Source organism: Giraffa tippelskirchi, chromosome 6, assembly GCF_054371585.1.
Source record: "Giraffa tippelskirchi isolate mGirTip1 chromosome 6, T2T-mGirTip1v1.2.pri, whole genome shotgun sequence".
In the NCBI taxonomy this organism is placed as follows: Eukaryota; Metazoa; Chordata; class Mammalia; order Artiodactyla; family Giraffidae; genus Giraffa; species Giraffa tippelskirchi.
In genome coordinates this window covers 34,703,693-34,723,786 of record NC_137280.1, presented here as the reverse complement: position 1 = coordinate 34,723,786, position 20,094 = coordinate 34,703,693, and the positions used below count along the sequence as shown (strand labels likewise).

At 37.3% G+C, this 20,094-nt stretch overlaps 1 protein-coding gene and 1 long non-coding RNA gene across 3 annotated transcripts in view; both read right to left on the bottom strand.

Moving 5' to 3' along the window:
* Window positions 1–20,094, bottom strand: part of ZNF704 (zinc finger protein 704) — a 236,692-nt gene that overhangs the window by 167,815 nt on the left and 48,783 nt on the right. For both annotated transcript variants that reach the window (XM_081495614.1, XM_081495613.1), the window contains one exon: window positions 10,760–11,001. In XM_081495614.1, coding sequence (XP_081351740.1) covers window positions 10,760–10,980 — 221 coding nt within the window. In that variant the 5' untranslated portion in view covers window positions 10,981–11,001. The remainder of the gene's footprint in view (window positions 1–10,759; window positions 11,002–20,094) is intronic.
* On the bottom strand, window positions 1,215–9,178 carry LOC145509074 (uncharacterized). The gene is made up of 2 exons (XR_014055843.1): window positions 7,965–9,178; window positions 1,215–1,849 (listed from the first exon to the last, which is right to left on the bottom strand). It is a non-coding gene; the product is annotated as an uncharacterized LOC145509074 (long non-coding RNA).

The following is a 20,094-nucleotide window of genomic DNA, read 5'->3' as shown; positions in this document are numbered from 1 at the left end:
GTGCATGCACTCCATTAAAGAAGCAAATGTTTGTCAAATCTGGTCAAAACAAACCCTGAGCGGGGAGAGTCATCAAAATCTTTTCATCATTTAGAGATTAAACTCTATGAGCAGCTCTTGCCTCAAGAAAAGCCAATATGTGAATATCAAGATGTGGAGAAATGATAGTTATGTTAAAATAAAATAAACTAGCAAGCACGTCTAGTAATGTGTTTACATTATGATTATGCTTTGACTGCTTCAGTTGTTCTACATACTATTCTTCATAAATAAATGTATTATTCATATGACTTTTGCTCAAAGAGTGCAGGCCTTTGTTACTATAGTTTTATTGTTAAAGGTAATTTGGATTTAACATGTTTAAAAAGAAACCCCTTCCCTCCATCCAATCTATATTCTCTTGTATTACTTCTGAATTACTTTTTTTTTTTTTTAACAGCATCATCAACCACTTTATCCATCCAGATATGCACAACACAGTTTCTGGAACCATCCCGAGTACTTACTTAAGCTTCCCATCTGCTTTATTCCCCCAAGTTCTGTAGAGTCTGCACTTCACACTCTTGAACATAGCCCTCTGCTGTGATGCTTCTGTCCTAGTTAAAGGTTTCACAATGATCTCGTTCAGATTTCTACATCTGCCTCTTATTCTTTCTGCCTTCAGTGTCAGAACTTACACAGATGTCCTCCCTACCTTTTCATCTCCACAGATATCAGATGACTTTTCTGAAATGTCAATCTATCACTTGAATAACTTAACAGATAAAAATCAAATTCTGAAAGTATTTCAAGTGAAGCCTAACTCTCCAGCCTAATCCCTTATCCTTCTTCCACCCAGAAATCTATATATAGGAGGGGAAAAAAACATAGGTCAATATTTAAAAGAAGAATCAATAATAGCTTTAAGCTGGAAACAAAGTAAACCATTTGTTCTTTGGAGTCTTTCTAAAAAATGATATATTTGTTGTACTTTCTACTTTACCAGTAGTGTGTATTCATTAACTAGTTTGTTACTATATTAAGAAAATCATAAGAAATGCATTAGGTGTGACAACCCAGGTCCAAGCCTAAAGTCTTGACTTGGCCTGTTAGAACTGGTAACAGCTGCTACCGTAGGGAATGTCAGAGTATCTGGTAACAACTAAAGAGCCATTTTCAAACTCTGGAAATGAAGCTGCTTTCATATTTTAAAAAAAGCCAGAACTGTGGCTATATCAATTTAACCTTTCTTTTATTTGAATGGAATTTAAATATTCTCATAGTAATTATAATTGTACAAAAACATTAGTTATTCACAACTGGAAAGGAAGAGACATATCTTGGATCTGTGCTGCAGATTTTTCTCTAACTAAATATTCCCTGATCCACAGACGCTGAAATGTCTCTCTCCTTACATGGCCTACTCCTTTGCCCCTCACTAACCCTTAAGAAACACTGCGGTAGAAGGCTACTGTTCCACCGCATCGCTGTGAGTGAAGCAATTTCTTCATGTGTGTCGGAGAAAGAAAAAAGAGAAACCCCTGTCTTAGGGATAAATGATAAGTTGGACTGAAAGGTATAATAACCAATGTTTTACTCTGAACATGCACTGTGCAATAGTCATCACAACCTCTGTAGCTATTGATCATTTGAAATGTGCCCAGTCCAAACTGAGAGGTGCTGTAAGAGTAAAATATACATTGAATTTTTTAGACTTAATATGCAAAAAAGAATGTAAAATATCTCAGTGTTGTTTAGTTGCTAAGTCATGTCCAACTATTTGCAACTCCATGGACTGTACTTCTGTTCATGGAATTTTCCAGGCAAGAATACTGGAGTGGGTTGCTCTTTGTTTCTCCAGGGGATCTTCCTGACCCAGGGATTGAACTCGTGTCTCCTGCACTGGCAGGCAGATTCTTTATTGCTGAGCCACCAGGGAAGTAACACTTTATCTTGATTAAAGGGAAATAATGACATTTGGGATCTGTTGAGTTAAATAATATGTAGTATTGAAATTATTTTCATCTGTTTCTTTATCCTGCTTTTAATGTAACTGTTTGAAATTTTAAATATGTAGCTCATATTTTACATATGCTCAAATTTTACATATGTAGCTCATATGAAAATTCTATTGTACAATGCTGCTCAGACACGATTTGTTTTAAATAAATGACCAACGTCTTGTTTAATTATTATTTGCCTTTCTGTAATTAAAGCAGAATACAGAATTTATATTGGCAGGAGGAAGTAGGGAGTGGGAGGTAGTGGGAATCCAATTGTTTCTACTCCATCGTTGTTTAAATTTTGAACAGAAGTAGGGAGGAAAAAAAAAAGATGTGTAAAATCTAAACATAAACCAATTCTTCAGAGGCAACCAGTGGCATCAGAAAAGCAGAATAATGGCACTCTTAAGCATTCTGGAATATTCCCATATACCCAACCTGTGCAACAAAGTCAGTGGGCCACTTAGTACAACAAAGCTACCAGTCCACCAAAAGCTTTGGGTGTTAAATTATCTCCATTTTGCTGCTAGAAATGATTTACACAGAAGAGCATTTATTAATTATCTAAGAACTCCCTGGAGGTGATGTCTGCAAATGCTTGAATGTCACACATCTTAAAAAATTGAAGTATAGTTGATTTACAATACTGTGTTAGTTTCACGTGTTCAGCACAGTGATTCCATTTTTTTTTTTTGCATGATAGGTTATTAAGAGATACAATAATCTTATAATTAATCTTAAAATCTTGAGTATAATTCCCTGAGCCATACAGTAAATCCTTGTTGTGTATCTCTTTTATATATAGTAGTTTTTATCTGTTAATCACATACCCCTAATTTTTCCTTCCTCTCCACTCTCCCCTTTGATAACCATACATTTATTTTCTATGTTTGTGAATCCATCCCTTGTTTGTATATAGATTCATTTGTATAATTTTTTTAGATTCCACATATAAATGATATCATATAATTGTGTCTTTCTCTGTCTGACTTATTTCAGTAAGCAAAATACTCTCTGGGTTACACTTCCAGTATTTTACTCAGTACTGCCCAACTGATGCAGAGAGCATATCCTTCATTAATAGCGAAGTGACTTAAATTACTTATTATTTTAAAAATCCACATTAATATGCAAAATTCAAAATTCACAATGAAGTTATAAACAGGTGGCACATTCTAATTTGGCACTAATGTGGTATTTATAATAAAGAGATATAAAACAAAATGATTGTAAATGAGTGAAAAGACCCTGATGCTCGGAAGGACCAGGGCAAGAGGAGAGGGGGGACGACAGAGGATGAGATGATTCAATGGCATCACTGACTCAATGGACATGAGTTTGAACAAATTCTGGGAGATGGTGGAGGAGAGGGAAACCTGGCATGCTGCAGTTCATGGGGTTGCAGAGTGTCGGATATGACTTAGCAACTGAGCAACAACAAACGCCATATTTAAAATTAACACAAAAAGTATGTAAAGTTGTCTCTTACACATACACAATCTGAGCCAAACTTATATCACAAAACACAAGCTTTCCTAAGTTATCACTAAGAAAATATTGCCAGTCAATGTTATCAGAGTCAGCACAGGAAAGAGAACCACTGTTTGAGAACTGCTGGTTCCTGACTCACCTTATTAACAACTTTCATAATTTCATAGACTATTATGAGAGTAGAGTTGTAGCATATGTGCATTTAGTTCACAGAAATTCAACTATAAGCATTTGGCAGGAAGAGAGAACCTAAAAAAAAAACACAACAGACAGAAGTCTCACCATTCAGTTCAATGAAGTTTTGCGTAGGAAGGGAGAGAATAATTGTCTTTTCTTCAATTGGTTTCCAATCTCAAGTCTTTCATGGAGGGTGCTGGTCTCACAGGTGATCAAAGACATTGTAAATAATAACTGTTTCTACTTAATCTTAATTTATCTGTTGACTTTAAATCCCCAGCAAGATGTGACTTAATGGTGTCTTAATGACACAATGTGTTTCATTAAGTCCTGATGTCAATTATGTGGGGTCCTAGCAACTTCCTATCTCTGTCCTCTATCCACATTATTGTACTTGTGCTTTAGGAAGGTCATTTTTGGCTGCTGTGTAAGAAACAGACACACTGCAGCAAGAAAGCAGGAACAACAGTTATTTGCTGACCTGAATTACTGAAAGGATAGGAAGGGATGCAGGAAGGGATGCAAATGGATAAAGGTTTCCTGGAAAAGATGGTCTTAAAAGCTACTTTGTAGAGATTGCTTTGGTTCTTAACAATTATATAGCATTAGTCTTTCTCCTGGAGAAGGCAATGGCAACCCACTCCAGTTCTCTAGCTGGGAGAATCCCATGGACAGAGGAGCCTGGCAGGCTGCAGTCCATGGGGTCGCTAAGAGTCAGACACGACTGAGCGTCTTCACTTTCACTTTTCACTTTCATGCATTGGAGAAGGAAATGGCAACCCACTCCAGTGTTCTTGCCTGGAGAATCCCAGGAATGGAGGAGCCTGGAGGGCTGCCGTCTATGGGGTCGCACAGAGTCAGACACGACTGAAGTGACTTAGCAGCAGTCTTTCTCCAACATAGGCAGGTACATTTATATTGCCCTCCCAAGTTATTTTGTTAAAAAGAATATGTTCAATGAGATTCTTCAAGATCTTTAACAGTTTCCTTCTTTTCAGTAGTTTCATACTGGTTACAGAGTTTGTGACCGGAAGTGTTTTTAATACATTTAAACATTAAACATTTGCTCCAGAAACTGCTATGCATCTGGTGATTCAGAAATAATGATAGCAATCTTGCCTTTTCGCTCACTTCATTCCAGGTTAGACATAAAAGAGACTTTTCTATCAGTCACACAACAGGACATGAAAGACAAAGAAGAAAATGTGGGGAACACCACTGAGCATGACAGTCCAAATTAGTTCACAATTTTCCATGTACACATAAGATACTGCTTGTAGCTCAGGTCCTTTTCTAACTTTGAACTCAAAGGTTAACAAGCTTCTGAAGTTCTTTTTAAACGATACAATTCCCACAGAGGCATTCTATAAGGAGAAGATGACTTCATTTTACCCAGCAAGTGATATGTATGACATCACTATATTTTAAAACCCTGCAAAACAAACAGGGCCGTATGGCTCAATTTTTTTTTCCAACAGCAAACTAACAATCTGGAGTATTCTAATAAACTGCTGTTAGGTCTAGGAATATTTGGGGCCAAAATTTTCTTTTTTTCCCTCGTTATAACTAGTTTGCTAATAGATTTCTTTAGCTTTAGAGTTATAATTAGAAGACAGTTACTACTTTGCATAATCACATTGTAATTGTTATTTGGGTGAAATCCAATCAATTTAAGCATCAGTACTTCCAAAAAAACAATGTCTGGCAAAAAGAGAATAACAAATGCCATGCTCTAATGGGTCCAGGTTATCTAATAATGTTTGCCTAATGGTTTAGTTTTTTTTTTAAGAAGCTCAACAGCAAGTGACATTAGAACTCAATGTATTTTAAGGCATCACAGTTGTAACTGGCAATAAGTTAATGTTCTCTGATAAACACTAATGATGAAAGTAAGAAACAAAAATTTACATGGAGTCAGAAACCTAGCCGCCTTAGGTCTGTCATTTGTTAAATTTATGTTCCAGTGGCTGAATTTACTTCTAGTGCCTGGAGAATTTCCAAGCATGCACATCTCTTGCTTCAAAAGCCAAGAAGCTCAGTTGTAGACCCCGGTTCTATAGAATGAATGAACACAACTATGTTTCTAGCTGCCCACCCTCCTATCCACTTTTTAAGTTGATTATTCAGCCTTCCTAGAAACTCCATAACTCTTTCAGGAAATTCCATCCTTTGTTCAATCAGCTGGCCCTTTGCTGTTGCTTACAACCAAGAAACCTCACATCCACTTCAAAAATACATGTGTCTTTTCACTTCATGTCAGCTGTCATTACTCTAGTCCAAACTCCCATGACATCTCTTCTGTACTAAAGCAGCAGCTTCCTGGCTAGTCTTGCTGCATCCATTCTTGTCCCTCTCCAACCCAATCTATGCGTGCTAAGTCACTTCAGTTGTGTCCAACTCCGTGACCCCATGGGCTGTAGTCCACCAGGCTCCTCTGTCCATGGGATTCTCCAGGCAAGGATACTAGAGTGGGTTGCCATGTCCTCCTCCAGGGGATTTCCCAATCCAGGGATTGAACCCGTGCCTCTTATGTCTCCTGCATTGGCAGGCGGGTTCTTTACTGCTAGCATCACCTGGGAACCCAATCTAGATAACGTGATCTAATGCGATCACACCTAAATACAAAGGGAACATTAACCATTCTTCTCCATAAAATTCTTCTTATCAACCTAAATATATACTTTAAAAATCTTTACCACAGTCAATACAGCTCCACGTGATTTGGCTCCCGCCTGCCTCTCCAACCTCATCTCTGGCCACTCTCCCCAGTTCTCTGTGCTTCAGCCACAGGCCTTCCTTCTTACCTTAGGGCTTTCATGCATATTCTCCCCTCCCTGGAACACCTCCCTCCCTTGTCAATCTAACTCTTCCTCATTGTTTAGGTGTCAACTAAACCGTAGTTTCCTTAAAGAGAGCTTTCCTTATGCTTCAATATAAGTCTTCTTACTTATGGACCTCATCATGTCCTGTACATTTAATAGATTGAATGTCCTGGACATTATAAATTATATAATTTATAATTATATATTTATATTTGTATTGTTTAGAATATCTCTCTCCTCAATTCTATGAGAGCAGGAAATATATCTCATTTACTCTACCTTGTATTTCAGTATCTGGTACATAAAAATCCACTTAACCAATAAATCTGTTGAATAAATTAAAGAAATGTATATTACTCAGTGAAAGAAGCCAATCTGAAAAGGCTACATAGTACATTATTCCAACTACAGACATTCTGAAAAAGACATAACTATGGACATAGTAACAAGATGACTGGTTTCTAGGAGTTCAGGGTAGGGAAGGCATCAATAAGCAGAGTATGGAGTTTATTTTAGGCAGCAAAAAAATACTCTGTATGATGCTAAAATGAAGGAAACATGTCCTTATACATTTAATGCACAACACAAACATGTATAGAAGTAAAATTTAGGACGAAAATAGTGACAGATGGAAGGGTGCGATGTGTGTGTGGGGACACAGGGTATGCGAGAAATCTCTGTAACTTCCTTTCAATCTTGTTGTGAACCTAGAACTTCTCTGAAAAAGAATAAAATATTTTAAAAAATAAGGTATTGAGGAACAAATCCAAAAAAAAAAAAAGAAATAGAATATATAACTTTATAATCAAGCTAAATGAATTAAACAAAAGGTAGGAAAAAGAAAACATAGCAAAGCATGGTTTAAAAAAATTAAGATGGCAAAATTATCAATAATTACAATGAATCAGATATCAGTAATGGTACCCCACTCCAGTACTCTTGCCTGGAAAATCCCATGGACAGAGGAGCCTGGTAGGCTGCAGTCCATGGGGTCGCTGAGAGTCGGACATGACTGAGTGACTTCAATTTCACTTTTCACTTTCACGCATTGGAGAAGTAAATGGCAACCCACTCCAGTGTTCTTGCCTGGAGAATCCCAGGGACGGAGGAGCCTGGCGGGCTTCCATCTGCAGGGTCGCACAGAGTCAGCCATGACTAAAGCGACTTAGCAGCAGCAGCAGCAGATATCAGTAATTATAATGAATGTAATGAGTTAAATATCCTATTTTAAGAATATGCTCTATATTTCTGTGTTCTGGATTTGTTTTCCCAACTACAAATAATAAGATGAAAAATATATCTCTTTACTTTTTAAAAATAAACCTAATTATAACAATCCAATTTTAAAAAAGAAACAACTGAACAAAATTTGGGAAGTGCATACAAAGAAGTGATTTCACAGGTGGCTCAGAGGTGAAGAATCCACCTGCCAATGTGAGATGTCGGTTCAATCCCTGGGTCAGAAAGATCTCCTGGAGAAGGAAATGGCAACCCATTCCAGTATTCTTGCCAGGGAAATCCCATGGACAGAGGAGGCTGGCGAGCTATAGTCCATAGCGTCACAAGAATTGGACACAATTTAGAGATTAAACAACAACAATATAAAGAAATGCTTCAAAGGAGTCATAGCATATAACTTATAGTTGTAAAGAAGAAAAGTCTATAGTTAACAATCTAAAACTCTACCCTAAGCAACTAGAAAAAGAGGAGGAATTTAAACTCAAAATAAGCAGAAAGAAAGAAATAATAAAAAATAAATCAGTGAAATAGAGAATGGACAAACAACGAAGTCAATATATGCAAAAGCTGGCTCTTTGAGAATAGCCATAAAAGTGATAAACTGCTAGTTAGACTGGTTGAAAAACAGATAACACACCGACCAATATCAGAAATGAGAGAGGGAACATTACTGTAGATTCTCAACATTTTTTTAAAAGGCAATATTATGAACAGCCACATGCTAACAAATTTAACAATTTATACATCATGGATAAATTCTTTGAAAGATACAAATTACCAAAATTGATTCAAAAAGAAATGTGAAACCTGAATAGCACTACAGTTGACCCTGGAACAACGTGAGGGTTAATCTGCATAAAATTTATAGTCGGCCTTCTGTATCCGTGATCCCTCCACATCTGCAGATTCAACCGAGGACCATGTAGTATTATAGTATTTACTATTGAAAAAGCTCTGCATTTAAGTGAACTTGTACAGTTCAAACCTGTGTTGTTCAAGGGTGAACTGTATGTCAATCTTATAAATTGAATTTGTAATTAAGAAAACACTTCCATAAAGAAACTCCAGGTCCAGTTGGCTTTACCAGTAGACCTACCTTTTAAGGAAAAAATACCAGTCCTAAAACAAATTCAGAAAACAAAGAGAGGGGAACACTTCCTAAACCATTTTATGAGGCCATCATTAAATTGATATCAGAACCACACAACAATATCCAAGAAAATAAAATGATAGGTCAATGGGTAGAAATGAATGAATCCTTAACAGATTTTTAGCATAAATTATGAATTTCAGGTCTCTTAATATATAAAATGGTCTAATGAAAAATTTCCATAGAGTAAGTTCTATAGAATTGCAAGTTGGCACCAAACTATGTGACAATGGTAAGTCTAATTCTTGTCCTACAAGCTTAGGAAAAAAATAAAGCCACAGCTCTTCACATTCAAATTACATGTCATTCATTTTACCTGTGAGTCAACCAAATAACAGATACAGATTGAAGGGCTTGTCAGGTTCAGGTCGTGATAAGACATTTCATAGTGAACTCCCAGTTAAAGGAATTAATCCTAAAGAACTTAGCATGTTCATGCTAAAGTTTCATGCTAAAACTTTCAACTTTATATGAAAAAATTAGACAAGCAAATAATTCCAAGTAGTTGAGCAGAGGTAATGAACATATGAAAAATTTCAATTAAAAGTTAAGGGAAAGAAAGAGGCCTATAATTTTACAAAGTTTGACAAATTTGGTAGCAGAATAGAAAAATATGTAGTTTTTTAAGAAAAGAGACTTTTGATTTCATATAAAAAGAAATGAAATTCTAATTACAGGCAGTGAATAGGTAGAAAAGGAATATTTATTCCTTTTCCAAAGATACTATTTTCCTAGTTAGCTGTCAGAAACCACTTGAACAAATGCAGATCTTCTCCAACAACTGCTTATGAAGTTTCATTATAGATGGTTTTTGGTAACAAAATATATTTCACATATTAAAAATTAGCAAGCTTTCATGCTACAGCATTTCCTTACTTTTCTCCACTCAACAAATATTTACTGAGCCCTTAATATATAATTAAACATGGTCCTACTGCTAGAAATGCAGCATAAACAAGATGGACTAAAATTACAGCCAACATGGAACTTACTTTCTAGCTGAGATACACGAGAGGCCAAAAAATAAGTTAAGTTCTAGCATGTATATTCTACTACTGTTCCACTGTCCCTCTGCCATAATATTATCCTGATTCAGTGCTGTTGGATTCGGTTTAAGTAGAGTTACAATGTGATAAAAGCCTTTTGATATTGCAGATAAGCCCTCTTGGCCCAGTTCTAAGCTAGATCTGTCTTAAAAGGATTACCATAATACAAACCAGGGATCACCAAACTTTTCCTGTAATGAGTCACATATAAATATTTTAGGCTCCGCAGGCCACCTACAATCTATACTCCATATTCTTCATTTTTTAACCCTTTAAAAATGTAAAACTGTTCTTATCTGGCATGGAATTCTCCAGGCCAGAATACTGGAGTGGGTAGCCGTTCCCTTCTCCAGGGGATCTTCCCAACCCAGGGATCAAACCCAGGTCTCCTGCACTGCAGGAGGATTCTTTACCAGCTGAGCCACCAGGGCAGCCCTCTTATCTGACAGGCCAAACAAAAACAGGCCAGGGGCCAAATCTAATCTGCAGCCACAGCTCTCCAACTCCTGACCGAAAGATCTGAATATCCTTGCTTGTAAGTGGCTATGCTCAGTTCTACACTTTGTATTTCTTTTAATTTTTTTTTTTAATTTCTTCTCTTGCTGTTTGTTGTTTATTTGCCAAAATCTGATAAAACATTCTTTTCTAGAGCTACAGTAGTTTGACTGCTACAACCTCAAAGTCAGCTCTGAAGAGCAGAACCACCTGCTCCATTTCACACAAGCAACAGAAAGATGTTCTCAGCAGAAAAACCTTCTACGTCTGTGTACTTTAGAGAAATACAGCAGAGACAGTACCTGCTCTCCACTGACTTCCTGGGGCAGACACATACAAGGTCTAATGGTCCCTTACCTTGCTGGAGGAACATCAATATTGGAAGAAACAACTTTTCGTTTTTGCTCAAGGAGACAGATGGAGCGAGTGTTTTCTTTTTCATGGTCAAGTGCTCGGTTGGCTTTTTTGGTGTCTGCTGTTTTCACATCTTCCTCCATGGCCAAGGGAAACAAGTGTTGATGGGACATTTTTTTACTAGAGTCACGTTTTAAGTCCTCTGTTTGAAATGTGAAGGTCATTTCCCGTTTAATGCTCCCCACCTGTGAAACAAAACACAAAAATTCTCACTCACCCAAATATCAGCTTTACGTGACTATGTGCAGATGGCCAGAGGACAGACCACAGACACTGCTGTCCCTGTTCATCTTGAAGATTTTTTAATTTAAATGGGGGAAATCTAACATGGAAATAAAATAACTGACTTTACAAAGTAAGGTACAATTGATGTGCTGCCTGTCATAATGCAAGCAAGAAGCATCATGAGCACAAGAGAAGCCTTTCAGATGGGCAAACATTTTGAAGACTTGAAAGCATGAGGCATCTAAAAAAAAATGAGAATTTAAAACATCATTGTTTTCTCTTCTACAACTGAGAAAATTCCAATAAATAGATTCTTAAATATTTCATGCTGATTATGCTTAACAGAGGTTCAATCCCTGGGTTGGGGAGATCCCCTGGAGGAGGGCATGGCAACCCACTCCAGTATGCTTGCCTGGAGAATCCCATGGCCAGAGAGCCTGGTGGGCCACATTCCTCAGTGCTGCAAAGAGTCGGACACCACTGAGTGACTAAGCACTGCACATGCTTAACAGAAGAGTGCTATACATATAAAAAAAATCAAGTCTTACATCTTTGACTATGAATAATGATCTTAACCGCACTCTTTACCTCATGAAAAAAGTGGTGTTTTTTTTTCATTCTTTATCGATAGCAGTTTTGATCTTAAGGAAATCCCTTCATTAGTATGACAATTAAAAAGTCATAACACTGGAACTTCCCTGGAGGCCCAGTGGTTAAGAAGCCACCTTCCAATGCAGGAGACGTGGGTTCGATGCCTGGTTGGGGAACTAGGATCCCGCATGTCGCAGGGCAAATAAGCACCCACACGCCACAACTATGGAGCCCACAAGCTCTGGGGCCCATGTACCACAAATGGTGCGCCCACACGCTGCAAAAGTCATAATAATCTTTATCATTTTTTACTAAATGCAATGTTTAAGACAAAGGTAAATTTAAATGTCAAAGGAATTATATCTGGTGATTTCAGAGTTTAGAATTGTGATGGATGAAAAAGGAGACTAAAGTTAAAAAAAGGGATTTTGTATTTTGCAAGATGACTGGCACTGCTCATGAAGTCTGGAGTGAGCTTGTTAAGCCCCGGGCTTCCCTGTGGCTCAGCTGGTAAAGAATCTGCCCACAATTCAGGAGACCTGGGTTCAATCCCTGGGTTGGGAAGACCTCCTGGAGAAGGGAGTGGCTGCCCACTCCAGTATTCTGGCCTGGAAAATTCCATGAACTGTATAGTTCATGGGGTCACAAAGAGTCGGACACAACTGAACAACTTTCACTTTTTACTTTGTTAAAGTCCTAAGTGTGCAAAGAAGAGCTGGACTATCTGTCAACCCGGAGCCTCGCTAATCAGTGGAGAATGTTTCAAAATATATGTGTCTGTGAGACATTTCACAGGTCAGAGTCACTCTCTCACGAAGTCCATGTGTAGAGTCAGTAAACCTTCACTCACCCACTTAAACAGAAAGTATGCTCGTTTGTCTCTTTTTGATTTTAGGTAGGAGGAAGAGCACAAAGAATTTAATCAAGTAGATTTAGAATTCATAGAGCTAAAGCCACAAATAGAGGGGATTTTTCAGAATAAAATGAAAGTATGTGTGTTCAGTGCAGCAGAGACTGGCAAAATATGGTGTGAATGGCTAGAAATTCTCAGACTAAGGGAAAACTTGAAGCGATATGTTTGTTGGAGCCACAGAACAAGCTCTCATATGTATTCTCCTTGAGCCCAGGGGTGACTTGCATGCCTCAGGATCACCATGGCTGGAGGTTATCTTTTATATGAACCCAGAGCCCTAAATTGAGCTCCCCGCTCTCGTTGGCCTGCACTTGTCAGGCAGAAGAGCCTATCTTCCACGGTGTTCCTGCCACACTGAGCCCATGCTCCACAGGACAATCTCAGTCACTTTGGTATATTTGCAGCTCGTTCAAAAGTTACCATATTTCTTAGAATGCATTAATGAATGAACCAAAGTAAGAGTCCAAGAAAAATGAGTGCTTTTACGAGCTGTTTCAATGACATCAATACTCAATAGAGAGGAATAAGAAACTATTTCATACTTCTAAAATGCAATACATTTTCAATAAAAATGTAGTTTGGAAAGCTAACATAATTATAAATGTTTTAAATATCCATCACGAATCACTTTCAGTGCAACTTTGTCTGCCTGGAGGTGGAAGGGAGTGGGAGGCATTTTTTTCACTTCTATAGCAGCTCATTCCCAACTATGTTACAAAAGGAATATGCCAAACACCAGCCACAAAAGATGAAAACAAAGGCCTGGCTTTGATGATTATAAATAGTTTCTCCCTAAGTGTCAAGTATTACATTAATTAAATATTTAAGTAGTCATTAGTATTAAGTTGTAGCAATAATTGACATCCATACCTCCCCAAGGACCAATTCATCTGATTAAAAGAATTCAATCCAAAGAGAGGTGAGGTTGAGGGAGAACATTACAGGAAGGTTAGCTTTTAGCTTCAAAAATTTAGGGGAAAAAAACAGCATTTGAAGCAAATTAATACAAAGGAGAATAAATTTCCTGTAGAAATGATAGTATAATCATATATCATGCTCTTAGCCAAGACTTCATAATAAAGTAAGCTATGGTAATATTCAACAATGTAAGCTATAAATCTTCCATAATACATTCTAAACATAAAATTAATCTCTAAATGGTAATCAGGAAAGTTTAGCAATGTAATGAAATTCAAAGACTACTCAGCCCAGACTCCTTTTATAAAAGTGGAGTTAAAATGAGTTAGCTAAGATCAAAGAGAACAAAAAAAAAATGCAGAGATGAGCAAGAGATTTTTGATACTTTGAGTCATGTGTTCCACTGTTTGTAAGGCTGGTGGAAAGAGTGGGTGACAGATGTAGATGTTCATTATATCTCTATGCTTTAAAGTTTACATATATACATATATATATATATATAACATGCTCTTTTTAATGTTCTCCCACTCATATCAGATATTACATTTTTTCAAATTTAAAAGGAATAGTCACAGGGGAGAAGAGAGTAGAGGGAGAACATGAAGTCAAATCTTGAGACATGGGCTCAGAAATGGCCCAGAGAAATATGGCGGTGGCTGGAGAGGATGCTGAACCAGGGAGAAGGTTCTAAGACAGGAGGTAACACAGCATGTCTGAATGCTGAGGCAGGATGGAAAGAAAGGGATGAGTGAGGGTTTGTAGGAGCAGTGGAAGGGGGCAGGGCCAACATCCAGCCATCGCACCACCAGCAGATCAGCAAAAGAAAGCAGCAAAAGGAAGATATAACCCCAATTCAATTTGAAACCCTATTAGATTAGCAGAGGAGAGCAGCTAAAGGAAGATAGGATCCCACCTACATGAGATTTCCAGAAAAGGCAAAGCTATAAAGACAGAAAGCAGATTGGTGGATTCCCTGGGGCTGAGGTGGATAAGGGAAACTGATTGCAAATGAACACCAAAGAACTTTGTACCATGAAGGAAATGTTCTAGAACTAGACTGTACTGATTTGTACCATGCTATAAATTTATCAAAAGAAAACCCAACCCTGAACTGTATTCTTACAATGGGATGAATATTATGATATGTAAATTGAACCACAATAGTACTGTTGATTTAAAAAAAAAAAAAAAGGAAAAGAAGAAAGAACCAAACCAGGAGTAACTGGTGTAGAAAGTATATTTCCCAAGAAGCCCCTAGACCAGAAACTGGGAACCTGTGCTGCAAAGAGGCGGCCGCGGAGCGCTATGACAATGCAGGCTGCCTCAAGTAGCTGTGGTACTATATCCTGTTCACAAGTAAGGCTGGCTAAAATCCAGTCCCTCCTCAAGCCAGGTCCCCAGGCCTCTTCACCCATGGAAGAGGGACATTTTTCTTATTCACCTGGAGAAGAACTTTTTATCCTTTATTTGCCCAAAGAGGGCACTCTTACTTGTTTTTGTTCCCAATCTGTACAATGTCCTGGAGACAAAAGGAAACCCTTCTGGTGGTGCTCAGGGCCTGGGCCAAGTTAGCTTCCTTCCTTGAAGCTGATATCCATTAATGATGTGACTCATATGAGCTGATATTTTTAATAATAGAAAGTTGAGGAAATCTGAGAAATCTTTCCATATCACAGCTCACAAGGAGGCAAAGGGTTCAACAATAGAAGATACCCAGAGAAAATAAACAAACCCTCCAAATCCAGAAGTCCTGGGTGGCAAACAATGAAGAAAAACAGCCAAACTCTTAACTAGGAATTTTGAGAAGAAAATACAAGGCAGAGGTTTAGGAATAATCTTAGTCTAGATTTTTAGAAATGTGTCTCTTGCACGAGGAAGGGTTGATCCGATTGTATCCCACAGTGATGAGACTGTAAGTTGGAAGGCAGTAGTATTTGATTCTGGTCATCTAATTTCAAGATGAACATTGACAAACCGGAACAAACACAACAGGGTGATCAGGATGACAAAGGATCCTATTGGAAGGAACTGGGAATATTTCATCTAAAAAACAGAAGGCTTAAGGTTCACATGTAGCAGTAGGGATAGCCACTCAGTCATGTCCAACTCTTTATGACTCCATGGACTGTAGCCCGCCAGGCTCCTCTGTCCACGGGATTCTCCGGGCAAGGATACTGGAGTAGGTTGCCATTCCCTTCTCTAAGGGATCTTCCCAACTCAGGAGTGGAACCTGGTCTCCTGCATTGCATGTGGACTTTTTACCATCTGAGCCACCAGGGCAGGCCCACAGAGCTTCTCTTAAACACATGTAGAGCCCTCTTGAAGAAGAGGAATTTGAGTTCCGTGTTTCTTTGGAACAAGGGTCAATGGCACCCACTTCTGCTTCCAACTGACTCCATTTTAACCATATGGTTTACTCTCTCTTCCTCTTTTTTCTCACTCTTCCACCACATTGTGAATGAAACATTCTGTATCTATAAAGAAGACTGACTACTTTTTACCTGGCTGTGATTTCATGAACTTATAATCTGTGAAGCAGGTGTTATCTTAGAGACTATCTAGTCTCGCTCAACGTTTTCTCTTTCATTGTTCCTGTAGAGCCTGAATGTACTTTTTATTTTTTTTCATTTATTATAAAATATATGCATGTTGTTAAAATTTCCATAAAAATCTGTGTAAAACAATATGGGGACAGCTTTATATTCCTCCCCATTCTCCTCCCAACCCTGCCCAGTGAGGTCCAACCCCTAGAAAGAACAGCTTTTAACAATTTACTGCAAAGCCTCCACATATTTAAAATGCATTAAATTCCTAACTGTGTATATGTCTGTTTGGGGTGTCTAAACACGAATGTACTGCATGCATTATTCTGCAACTTATTTTTTCACTTCACAATAAATCACAGGCATCTTTTCATGTTAGTAGTAAATGTACTACATTTAAGTTTTGAATACTGTAACATTTCACAAGATCATATTGTTTAGCCCATTCTTTCCTCCAAGACATTGAGGTACTTTTCAGTTTTTCATCATTAAACATAATGCCACAATAAATACCACTGTTGTATGTATATATGTACCTTTATACACTTGTGCAAGTCATTTTTGTATGAAAAATTCCTGGAAGTTAGAATTGCTGAGTCAACCAACCAAAATTTTTCTTTATGAAGGAACAAACTGTGGGATATCCATACAGTGGACATACCACAAGGTCACTAAAAAAGAACATCAGAATAAATCCATGATGTATTACGAAGAATACATTCACTCGTGATTTACTAAGAGAAACAGGTAAGCTGCAGACTAATATATTAGGCAGGATTTCACTGCTCTTTGAAAGCAAAGTAGTTTGTTAAAAAGTTACACACCTTATGGGCCAAGAAGGTTCTACTTCTTTCTTTATATAATTAGATACTGCATACACACATACAGACACACAAACAAGTTAAAGTGGTGAGATTATAGGGGATTTTTTGAACTTTTTTTAAGGTTTTCAAATTAAAAAAATTTTAAACAAAGAGACAATTTTATAGAGATTCACAAAAATTGTGAGGAATAATGCTCTTTGCTGGTCAACATATGAGGAAACTGGCACTCTCAATCACTGTTGGTTGGAACATACATGTTGGAGGAGGCCAGCATGCAAAAGGCAATGAATTTAAAGGTACATCCCTTTGATTTAGCAGTTCTATGTCTATGGGGAAAATAATATCTAGAAAAGCACACAAGAATGTTTAGCACAGAATTTCTTATAATATTAAAAAATGCAAATTCCTAAACATTCATCAATAAATTGGGAATTAAATATGAACAAAAAAATGTATAGTTAAAAACAAAGACATATTTCTGTATTTATTGAAATGAAAAGACATTTAATATACTATTTGAAAAAAAGAAATCCAAATGAGTCTTATGTAATATAATCTTGGGGAGGAGGGACATATATATATATTTATATATATATATAGAGAGAGAGAGAGAGAAACAATTCTGAAAGGGCATTCCAAAATGTTAAGAATGGTTTTCCTTGGAAGCAGATTTACAGTCCAATTTTGCTTTTTACCCTGTTTGCAATTTTTACAATGTTCATGTATAGTTTGGTATTTTAAAACCTATAAAGTTATTCCAAAAAATATATACATTATTTTTATATAATTAAGTTTCTCAAGAATACAGCATTTATATATTTTTTTCTTCCACCAGCTTTCAGTTAGTAGTATATATGCATATGCATGTGTCCATGCTCAGTTGCTCAGTCATGTCCAACTCTTTGCAATGCCATGGACTGTAGACTGCCAGGCTGCTTCTGTCCATGGAGTTTTTCAGGCAAAAATACTGGAGTGGGTTGACATTTCCTCCTCCAGAGGATTTTCCCAACCCAGGGATCGAACTTGTGTCTCCTGGGGCTCTTCCATTGGCAAGCAGATTCTTTACCACTGAGTCACCTGGGAAGCCCATATTTGCCTATACTAAAGGGGAAAAATTAATTACTTCAAATTATCCATCCAGTTGCACTATTACTTCCCTTGATTACCAGTACCTCTCAGCTATATTGTACTACAATGATTACCATTGAATTCCTTCTTCCTACCCAACACAGAAGCCCTTCAGCAGCACATCACAGACACACGCTTTATTCAGTGTAATTTCTTGCAAGAGAACAAAGCTTCAGTGTTCAATTTATGAGAATACTACCAATTACCAAGTTAACTAACAAATAAAACTCAAAATTTCTATTTTGATGAACAGCTTTTGTTTTCCTAGACAAAGATAAACAGTATATCTATAAATATGATATACTTGGGAAAATTGCAATTTTTTAAACAAGACGCTAACAGTATGTATTTCAATCTTGAATTTCTCTAAATGGTGTCCTTTGTAAACTGGACTGAAGCTCATTGGCTTTCTTCAATACAAAAACATCTGCTTTCCATAGGAGGATTCTAGCAGTACAACAGAAAAGGGAATGGCTTCTAGCATCAGCCCACTTACTCGATCAATCCTCCCTTCTGTCCACACTCAAGTGCATTCCAGGCTACCTTAAACCAATACCCTCCCCATGAATATATGATAATAAGGTGCCAAAGTGCATGTGTCAACATTCACTCTCGGAAACTGTCCTCATTTACTCATCCCAACCCAATAAGATTTGAGGAATTGGCTCTGGAGATTAATTGGATTTCCAGGAATAATCTAAAGAAAGTCAACCCATTTGCCTTCTGGAACTTTCTGAATAGTAAGAAAGTAGTAGACACATTTTGGAAAAGAGAATCAAATTCAGGCCACAGCAAATCCGCTTTTGGGGAGCAAGCCATGGAGGCAAGTGAATGGACCACTTGACCAAGCGACATTTTTCAACTGACTTCCATTCACCAGGCAAGCACACAGTCACATTTGACAAATTATAAGAGAATTTTCCCTATTTCAGATTGTGCTTCCACCCCTTACTATTTATTTTTTAAACTTGCTTTAGAATACATAAATATGTGTGTTTAGTGACTGATGCCAATGACACATCAACTGCAGTGTAGAGAGTGTAATCAAACTCCCACATTTTAAAATATGCTACGAAAGAAGCAGAAGTTATATTAATAATAGGAACAATTGATTTTTAAATTAATTTAAAATATTGCAAGTAAAGGTCATGCTCAAAGACCAGACTCTTGAGTCAAGTGATAAAGACTGTGTCCAAAAATAGTCAACAGAACTCTGCTCATCGGTTCAGATTAAATTCTTCAGATTTCATGCTAGATATACAAGAAAATAAGTTGGACAGCAAATCTATCCAGTCCTAGTGATTAGCTGTAGTAGAAACATTTTAAAAATAACTGCTTCCAATTGCTAGCCCTTTGATTATATTATTCCTTAAGCTCTCTGAAAAGAATGAAGTGGTTTTTGGCTGCTTTAACTTCAAGTTTATAATTTCTCTCTACCAACACAGACTAACTGGCTGGTGAAAATCAGCCTGGTTTGGCAGTGTGATGATGGACAAAAAGTAAAACAGGGTTGAGATCCTCACTGAGATGGCAACCACAGCGCTACACTACTATAGCCATCGATATTATTAATGCTAGTTTTCCTACAGGAACTTTCACCTCTAATATCTTGACAATTTAACGTTCAACAAAGCATGACTTGGCATGCCTAATGACAGATTAGTCAGCCACACATTTAAGAAATTTATTCCAAAAACTTTTGGTGGAAGACAATTTGGCTGAAGTTTCAAATCTTCTATTAATAGTAACATAATGCAAGTGAGAATAAAGTATGTAAGTATTTAAAAACCACTATCTGAAAAATTCCAGATAGAAATAACCATCTCTATGAAGTTCAATATTAAGGTCAAGCTTGGTTAAAGTCACCTGTATATTTTTCCAAACAAATGTTAAGGAGAGAGAGGAAATATCAATATGGGTTGACCTCACTGGATTTAACTTTACTATAGAGAATTTTGAACTTCACACAGTAATTAGGTATTCCATTTATTTTATATAAGTCAAAGTTTAATTCAACCTATCACACCCAGTCCAAGTGAAAACCCTGTGGCCTTTACCTTCAGAAGATATCCAGAATCCAGTCACTTCTTACCACCTCCACAATTAGCATCTTGGTCAAGCCACCCTCATCTCTTG